Below are 10,442 nucleotides of genomic sequence, written 5' to 3' on the forward strand. Positions count from 1 at the left end.
TCTTGATAGGTCAGAGGTCCTCTGTTCTTTCTTAGTAGTCAGCAGTGTATTAGCTAGGTTCTTTGGCACTGAGTGGCACTGTATTACTTTCCCAAGAAAATGCAACAATTCAGAATGAGCTTCATATTAAAACTTATGTGTAAGTGAAGAATGATTGCATCTACAAGGAGTTAACACCAATTTTTTTTGCCTAATTTAGACTTTTATAATACTTTGACAAAGCTCAAATAAGCATGCTTTCTCCCAGTAGTTGTGGAACTAAAGTATATAAGGATGAGATGATCTGATATCAGCTGTTCAGGTATGATAACATGACATTTATCTACTCTGAGGATCACTTACCCATTCCCCTCCTGCTGCCAAAAGTTACTATGATGTCTTTCCTTTGTTGGTTGATACATAAAGGCATCATCAGTAAAAGTTAAGATAGTAGAAGAGAGACGTATCGAGAGATGCTGTGATGGAAGTTAGGGGAAAGCTTGGCCTGATCCTTATCAATCCCTATTCTTGGCATTCTTGTGGGTTTCAAATATTACTTTTTTACTTCTGTATATATGTGTAACCTTTTTAATTTCATGTTTAGACATGTTGATGTATATCCAAGGATTCTGTTTTGATATTGTAGAAGGCAGTGTGAATTATTGTGTACAGTTTTAGGAGATACAGCCTCTTTATGTTATTAGGAGGGGATTTTCAGATGGTACAAATCTGGCATTTGAGGATAACATTATGATCAGTATTTTTTTTCTCTGACTTTCTTTTGCACTAGCCAGTATATGTAATATATATGAATATGTAAGTATGTCTGTAGGTAGGTTCTCTTGTAAGAAATGGACATTTGGGTGTTAGGGAATTTATTTTATTTATTTTCTATTACCCTGGAATCACTCTTCAGTATAGTGAAAGTTGTTGGAGTGTTGTCTGGTCTAATGACCTTTTGGGAGTATAGTTAGAATTATTTGCATTTTTACTTTTAGGATTATTTCTTATGATAGTAGTAAATGATAATGATAATAGATTAATAATTATTGTTATTACTATTATTTTTTTTTTTTTGGTTATTTTATTACCATTGTTATGATTAATGTTATTACATTACATGATAATGAAAATGGTAGTCATGATACTGTAATTATTGCTATTATTTTTGTGATCATCATCATCATGTTTTATATATATATATATATATATATATATATATATATATATATATATATATATATATATATATATATATATATATATATTTTTTTTTTTTTTTTTTTTTTTTTTTTTTTATCACTAAAATATTTTTTTTTTTTTTTTAAACATTTCATGGGCAGATAATTCGAGGATGTAGTGTTATAGATAATGAAATGGACTAGAGCAGAACCAGTATTAGAATCAACAGAACCACCTTTAGGTAATTTATTTCTCTTTCTGCTTTTATCAGGTTGTGGCAGAGAAACAAAAATTGGAGCGTGAGGTCACTTCATTGCAAACGATAATGGAAGACGATCGAAAAGAGATCGCTGACCTTCGGCGGCAACAGCAGGTCAGCAACCTACTAGTACGAGCGTTTTCGATCGTAGATGGAGCATCACAAAACTAATCACTAACCCAGGCAAAGTGACTGGTTTTACAGCAATTCTTTTTTTGGTTATACTCACCTTTGATTCCCATGAGCTCAAGCTGCACTCAGATATGTAACAAGCTCCGCAACTTTGATTCTTCAGTAGTCATTGATAGTACCTTTTTCTAAACTTGCTAAAACCTCTTCCGAATCTCCTTAAAGCTGTAATAGAAATAGAGAAATACAAAGTTGCAATCAGGTTGCATTCTGATTCCCATAATATCAAAGCTACACTAAATAATATAGTAGTGCGCACCCAGTTTTCCATGATGCTTCTCAGTGGTTTTCCATTCATGATAAACAATTGATTTTATTCCTAGATTTGCAGTCCATAAGGCTCTGCAAAGAAGACTTCAGTAGGTGTGCCTTGTATTTTGTGTATTCTTCTTGTGTATTAGACAAGATTAAATGCACATTTAACTTTAAAACACTCCCTAAATTGAGCACACTTCCCCATTGTTTATAGCAGCTATGACACTTTGTCAGCTTTCCAAGACAATAAGTGTTACTAGCGGTGAAATCGTAGACAAATTTTAGTTCCCTCTATTCGGTCAACTCTTTCTTTTGCTGTCCTCTATGTCAGTGTAAATTGTTAAAAGAAATATTTAATTGGAATTCACTGATTTTACAAAAAAGACAACAAAAAATACATACAAAAAGTATTAGTGTATGTTTCCAATCACTGTTCAGAATACCCGTTCTTGGCTTTTGCAAACAGCTCGGGATTGGTGGTGGTATATTTGTCCCTCAGGAAGGTTCTGTTTGTTGCTGCAGTGTTGGTTCTTGCAATTCAGTTTGTTATATTGTCTCTCGTGTAATATGAAGTAGTGCATTTACTACAGTGGAAAATTTTACTTAATTGTCTTATGGACTGAAAGATAGATTGCTTGATTTGGCATATTAAAAGAAAAATTGACAAAGTGAGACCACATTACAGCAACTGCAGCAGAATAAACTATACAGCCTTCCTTTTCAATTTTTGTATGAATTCCTTTTTAATGGTCTCTTTATCATATGATTTTGAGAAGTGCTTGGTTAAACTGGTTCATAAAGTCAGATGATAGCCAGCAATTTGGTTTGCTCTTGTTCCGAATAGGAATCATATTAAAAACTAGTAATGAGTCAGTGAAATCAAGCAGATTTTCCACCTATCAGTAGACTCATATGTGCATGGCTGTTGGCTCTTTTATTGCTGATTTGACAATACTGATGAAGGTTTCATATTTCATAATGTATTTTTTATTTTTTTATTTGCTAGTCCTATATATTCTAGATGAAATATAGTAGCAGCCCTCATAACCCCTTTTATGTGGCAGTGTAGTATGGTGTTGATGACCTTAACTAGGAAGGCATCAGATGTTAAGTTTTATCCACACATTTGTAGCAGTTCACAAATTCATTGCATTGGTAAAGTCAAATTATTTCAGAAAAGGCCCAAAAGATGTTTTGATTGAACTATGCAATTATTGATTTGCTGATGCCATCATAGTTGAAAACACTCCTTACCAATTTTGCCTAACAGACCCGGTCCTAACCTTCCCCATCTCTCTCTTTCTCCCCTGCCCTCAGAAGGTTAGATTCCCGCTCAAAAGACAGGTGGGTCTTACCCCCTAGTGGATGAAAGTTGCATGACTTGCTCCTTACAGAGTTATAAGGGTTCTCTCAGGTTGGGAAACAGCAGGATGATTCATGAATTACCATAACCTTAGACTTGGCAGTCTTGCAGCTAGAGGTAATGCAAAAGTCTGTGCATCTGCTGCCTCACACTGAGGGGATTATATATTTTGGTGTTTTCTTTATATTGGTCATGAGTTTCTTATCTGGTTGTTTATGAAATGTAGACCCAGGCTTTATATTGCTGTGACAGAGCATTATACAACTGCAAAGAATGATGCATGTAATCTAAGCATGAAGAACACCATTGACAGGACTGAAGTGTTCGGATATCTGAAGTAGCATTTATTGTATGTTTATATTCTTCATCTGCAGTCTTGCGTACATGGATGTTCAGTGTTAATTGTCATATTTATATGCATCTTTGCTTTAGCTAGAATCTTGTTTGATAGTTAATTTGTTGATATTGCTTCTAGTGATAAAGTATTCAGATTGTTATTCATCATAAGCTGTTTTTTTTCCTCATAGGTTATAGATATTTACAGAATTTATTCAAATAGATGCAGAGATCACTGTTATGTAGTTGCAATATTTTTGTGAAGCATTTTGTAGATAATGTTCAGATTGACAGTGTAGATCAGATGAGGAAATAGTATGCTGAAGAAGAGAAAGATTAGATATGTTGTTTGCCTTGCTTGCCCAATAGTCTTTGGGGTCTTTCTTAGTTTAACTGTTGTTGATTTACTTGTAATTGGGATGTCTTTCTTTGATGCCACACTTAGGAGACGGTAATAGTAAGTGATGGTTCCCTTCTTAGGCCTGCCTAAGTCTTCACATCATACCCTTGGATTTTTTTATGTTTGCAGCGTATTGTATGTCTCAGTTTAGTTTTTTTTATGCAATTGCTACTCTTAATTGCTACCGTACTATGTAATTGTTGTGTAAAGATTCAGATGAATGTGAAAATGAAGATGTATATATGAAATAGTTCCTCTAAACAACAATAAAAATATGAGATTGTATTTTTGTTTTTAAGATGTTTTTTGAAATACTGGTTAGCACAGATATATTTGTGTTATGTATTTTTCAAAACCAGGCATGAATTTTTTCACACGCAAAAAAAAAATATTCACACCATTTTTTCACCTTTTTAAATTTTTTTTATTTGTTTAGTTCCTTGGTTATTCACTTTTTTCCAATATAAATTGCCTTTGTCTCTTAAATAAACAAAATTTGTATATAAAAAAAAATGGTGTTTCCATTTTAAAATGTTTTTTGTGATTTTGGAGTGATGTGACATGACATGACAATGATAGTGATGATCGATGAGTGTTACTAGTGCTAGATATTGAGAAAGGCATATACATAGCTAGGGAGAAAATCGACCAATTTATCTTGTGTGGTTATTTATGATAATGGGGCTACATTTATTCATCTGAGAATAGTTGATTAATAAAATTATTCTTCTTTACTTCCCTACCAACCCTCCTTTCCCCCATCCTTGGAAAAACCCATCCAGGAAGCTATGTCACAAGAAGGATCAGGAGAGGCCATCAACCAGCTATACATGACCACCATGCGCAAGTATGAAGCCATCAAGGATGAATATGACTCAATTAGAAAGAGGTACTCGGATCTTGTTGCCTCACATTCCAACAACATTTCTAAACTGGAACTCACACAGGTTAGTTTGTGGATTTTGCATTGGCATTTTACTGAGTGGGTTGCCTTGTCTTTTATATGTACATATAATTTATGTGAAATTATTAGTAGGCCTTGAGGTTTTTTTTACACTATGTATTGCTGTTACCAAAATCTTTCAAATAAAAACAATTAGATAAAAATCAGTTAAAAAATATTTGACATTCCAGGAGCCTTTTTATTACTAAGAAGTTTTTTATGCTAATGTGTCTGAATCACTCATCATACAGTAGAATGGTATCTCATTTAAGACCTAAGCTAGTTTATAGGATGTTTATTTCATACTGCCTTCATATTGTATTCTTTACTTATTATAATATCCTTCCTCCTAATATCGTAGGAAGAGGTATCTCGCTTGAAGAAGCAGTATGATGAAGTTTTGCGTGAGTGTAATGAGGCAGTGCGAGAGAAGAACTGCCTCAAACAGCAGTGTACCAAAGCAATCACAGAATGGGATTCTGCACTCAGGGAGAAGAACAAACTGCAGGAAGAACTGCTCAAGGTAAACAATACCCATTGTTCATTTGTAGGTGCATATCTATGCTTTTTTCATTTATGATTTACAACTATGTTTTTATTTTATGTTGATTATTTTCTAGTTTAAATGTTATCTGTACTACTGTTTTGATTTTTCTTCTTTACTAACACTGTATCCATCCACAAACACAAAAACTTTATCCATAAAGCAAGCATTGTCATAGATTTACTTGACCATGCAATAGTGGTTTTGTTATAATTTCTATATTTATATCATGGCAAAAATAGGCACTGGTTAATGCTAACCAAAGAAGACTGATCATCTGGTGTATGATCAGATCAGTAACATTATATATGACAGGGATGAAACTCTCATACCTAAGCAGGTATGAATCACTTGCAATTGATAGAACATTTATTAAAGATAAACCTGCAAAGTGTCTCATGAATAGGAATCAAGAAGTAAAAAGACAGGAGGAACTTTATTGATGTTTAACTTAGAAATATACATTTTAACATTTGGGAAGCAAGATTGGAAAAAAAGGTCAAGCAGGGAAGTAGATGAAGGTAGACAATTGAGAGCAAAGTTCCAAGCACAGGGAAGAAACAGTAAATTGGTGGTTGTGGTTGGATAGGCAAGTGGAACAGAGAGGAACACAAGCTTTGCATGTGATGTTTTTGAATAAGCCAGGTGTCCAAGGCCTAGTCAAATAGAAAAATTACATTATCTGTAGGTGAGATGCTTAAAAGACTTGAGTGAGAGAAGAATGGCTTTTCCTTGAACTTTTTACAGTAATAAGATCTGTGAAAGTTTTAAAGTACTTGGTATAAGCCATACAGGAAGCTGTTTTCAGGGGCAGCTGTGGTTATGCCTCAGGTGTGTCTTACAGATAAAATGTGATATGATAAAAAAAAAAGAAAATGACAGCAGAGGTTGGATAGCTTCACATTTTAATTGTCTAGTGTCCCAGTCAAGATTTTTCAATGTGAGCTTCTCACCCCTTGTGGTAGGGCATGGTTCCAAATACAAAAAGATGTGTAGATGCTCAGCTGCAAGATGTAACAAGAAGGTGGGAGAAGTAGTGTGAGTAAAGGATGTGCTTATGTATGTGTCATTGGCAAGTGAATGTATTGATAAAGGATAGATTTTAATTGATTGTTAATGAAGAAGATCAGAAAGGGAAAGCACCTCATCATATGCTGTATAGTACTGAAATAAGAAATATTGAATATTAGTAGGCAACCTATGCTTATTTTAATGTTTTTTTCCCGAGTCGTATTGTAGCTCTTAGAGTACCTATATTTTGCTTATCATTAGTCATTTCACAAAACCACCTTCACCTCAAATGTTGAAGTGTAAAATATACTTATGATAACACAATAATTTCACATCTTAGATGTACATATTGATAAACCTCATGTTTTTGGAACTGAATTAGATGTAAGAGCAAAAAGTCCAGTTGGATCCTATACATGAAGGTTACCTATCTGAGGAGGTTTGTAAGATGTGGACTGATTTCATATCAGACAAAGATTATAATTATTTTCTGATGATGCTGGTGTATGAGTTTGTGTGTATATGTGTATGTGTTCATGTTTTTGCGGGCGCCTATTGTGTATGTATGTGTATGTATGATTATGTATGTATATGAAGTGATGTGCACAGGCTTTCAGATAAGCTGACCTCAGCTCATATATATATATATATATATATATATATATATATATATATATATATATATATAGATATATATATATATATATATTATATATATATTATATATATATTATATATATATTATATATATATTATATATATATTATATATATAATATAGATATATTATATATATATATATATATATATATATATGCATTTATGTATAAATGTATATATGTATACATGTATGCATGTATATATGTATGTATGTATGTATGTATGTATATGTATATATATATATATATATATATATATATATATATATATATATATATATATATATGTATATGTATATATATATATATATGTATATATATATATACATATATATATATATATATATATATATATATATATATATATATATATATATATATATATATATATATATATATATATATATATATGTATATATATATATATATGTATATATATAAAAACATTTGTGAGTGTGTGAGGGTGTGAGTGTGTGTGTGTGTGTGTGTGTGTATGTGTGAGTGTGTGTGTGTGAGTGTGAGTGTGAGTGTGTGCGTGTGCGTGTGTGTATTTGTCTGTATGCTTGTGTACTTGTATATATGTATATATAAAAATTCAGTACAGACAAATAAATACATGCCTAGAATTCTTCACACCAAGCTTTCCTTGAATTATACTTTTCTTCTATTCCTTGAGCCATCATCATTGATTGTAGAATAAATAATGGAATATTTTGTGGAAAAAAGATTGTGAAAAGTAAATTTGCCACGCTGCTGCCTCCCTTCACCTATCCAACTGTCCTCCCATTTATGTTCCTACCTGAACTGTACAATGGATACATCGCTTCATTGGTAAATACATCCAATATTTATTTCATTTATACATTACAACTCACATATATAAATATATATACATATATCTTGTTAGTCTATGGTTTTCCTTTTGCATGGTATTTGTGATTTGCTCATTGTCAGGACACATCTGGAAGACTAATTCATTTACAGTTTGTTCTCTAGGTTATTTTATTGCGTGTTCACTGTCTGCACAAGTACTTGTGTGCAAAATGATTATATATACTTAGTCTACAAATGGCAGCATCGCACAGTTGAGATACCCTAATTGATGGTTTTCCTATTGCTCTTTCTTCGGCAAATTCTTTCTAGTATCATAAATACACACGGGAGCTTATTCATGATTCTGAGGGAATGGAAGAGTAAATTATTTCTTTTCTAATTTTATTGTTCTTTGTCACACAAAAATATGTAGTAAAACGTTCCAATTTGTTGCATCCTTTAATTGAATTACTTATTATTGTCTTTGTTGGGTAGGTGCATGTGGGGAAACAGTTGTTGCCTGGTTAAAGGTTTCATGTTTTTCTTTTGAATTTTGAAATTGAAAAAAGATAAATGGAAGAAGATGACATTAGGGATTATGTACTTTTTTCCAGGTTATGCATTTGTTAAAAACAATTTAAACTTCCTGAACATGGCACTAGATATATTACATAATTATTTTGTTTATTTTTTCTTACCAAAGGTCATCAGTGCTTTGAGTATCTTTTTTCATATTATTCAAACTGTCCCTCCAATAGAATGTTCCCCTCTTTTGTGTTTTATACCTTGAAATTGATAGTCAAGTAATTTAGCAGATCCAAAAGGAAATGCTGATTATAGTAATCTTTTATTATTTACCCAAATGAATCTATTTTTCTTTGAACAGAATATGTAGTTCATAGTTTGTTTGATCCTTATTTTGCATGTAATTGAGTTACTAGATTTATAAAACAGTAAGATGGAAAATATTATCTTGAAATTAGAATATTACCTATGTGCCTTTTTTTGCAAAATAAGTGTATGAAAAACAGTCTGTGATGTTTCATTTTTTATTAGTAGAGTAAAGGTATGTACAGATAGCTTCCTTTTTGACCCAGAGTTCAGTGGAAAAGATGTAATTTGATGAAATGTCTGATTTTTTTGCTATGACACAGACAGACTTGAATATTTTCATAGTTACGTAGATAGATGATTCAAAAGTATTTGTCTGAAATGATTTATCATGATATGATAGCTTACACTGTTTCATTTTTACAGATTCGTGAGAAGTATGATGAGATGATGAAGGAGATGAACACACATTTGATGCAGAGACAGCATCTAAACAAAGATCTCAAAAGATTACAGGTAACGTTCTCTTCATTATCTCTTAGCAGTGGGAGTGGTTCATTATATATATATATATCTTTTTCTTTTGTTGGAGAGGGAAGTTTATGCCTAAGGATTTCCTCCCCCCCAGACACCTAGGGAAATTTGTGTACTTAGACCCAATGGCTCTTGGTACATTTACTGTCTACTGTGGGTGTTTTATTAGTTCTGTTTATACCTGGGTGGCTTTGCAATTGCTTAGTCATGAAGGGGTTAATTGCTTGTCGAATCTCATCTATTTACTCAATCCCTTAAATTTTCAGGGAAAGTTTTTTTTCTGTAGATTGGTTATTGTTGTTGTTATCATTGTCATCTTCATCTTCATCTTCTTCATCTTCATTATCATGGTCAAGGTCATTGTTAAAATGTCATTAGTATAATGTCATTATTATTATTATGATTATTAGTATTATCATCATTAATATCATTATTAATATTGTTATTATAATAATGATAATAATAATAATAATAAAAAAAAAAAATAATAATAATAATAACAATTATTATTTTTATTATTATTATTATTATTATTATTATTATTATGACAATAATAATAATAAGTATAATCATATTGATAGTAATGATGACAGTAATGATACTACTACTACTGCTGCTAATAATAATAATGATGATGGATATATAATGATAATGATGATGATGATGATGATGATGATAATAATAATGATAATGATGATAATAATAGTAATAATAATGATGATAAATTATTTATAATGAAAATTATCGCCAATGATCTTGTTATTAATGTTACTGATAATCAAATTAAAAACTTCTTTGAGTAATAATTCAAGGAGTGGGGTAAGCAGGTGAAATTAGGTAGGCATAGCAATTGACTCCTTGGTGACTAGGTGCCTGTGGAGCCATCTGTGTGCATACAAAGTGAATGAAACAAAACCACAATGGACAGTCCATGTATACATACACTCATGTCATCAAAGGGTTAAAAATGTAATGCAAGTCAGCTTTTGATGTCAGTGGTCAGCATGATATATATATATATGTATGCATATGTGTATGTGTAAACATGTATATATGTATATGTATGTATGTATATATGTTATATATAAAGAGTTTCCTAAAAAATTCCAAAGAAGTGTCTTTGGCAGATGAGATATGATTTATTT

At 31.6% G+C, this 10,442-nt stretch overlaps 1 protein-coding gene across 1 annotated transcript in view; it reads left to right on the plus strand.

Moving 5' to 3' along the window:
* The window catches only part of LOC113809822 (uncharacterized), a gene marked incomplete at its 3' end in the record, with an annotated part of 143,944 nt that extends 134,665 nt beyond the window's left edge, over positions 1–9,279 (plus strand). The window contains 5 exon segments of the mRNA XM_070132772.1: positions 1,433–1,534; positions 3,182–3,208; positions 4,746–4,910; positions 5,268–5,429; positions 9,190–9,279. Of these exon segments, the coding sequence (XP_069988873.1) occupies positions 1,433–1,534; positions 3,182–3,208; positions 4,746–4,910; positions 5,268–5,429; positions 9,190–9,279 (546 nt within the window).
* Positions 9,280–10,442: the final 1,163 nt, after the last annotated feature.

Source organism: Penaeus vannamei, chromosome 18 (assembly GCF_042767895.1).
Source record: "Penaeus vannamei isolate JL-2024 chromosome 18, ASM4276789v1, whole genome shotgun sequence".
Lineage (NCBI taxonomy): Eukaryota > Metazoa > Arthropoda > Malacostraca > Decapoda > Penaeidae > Penaeus > Penaeus vannamei.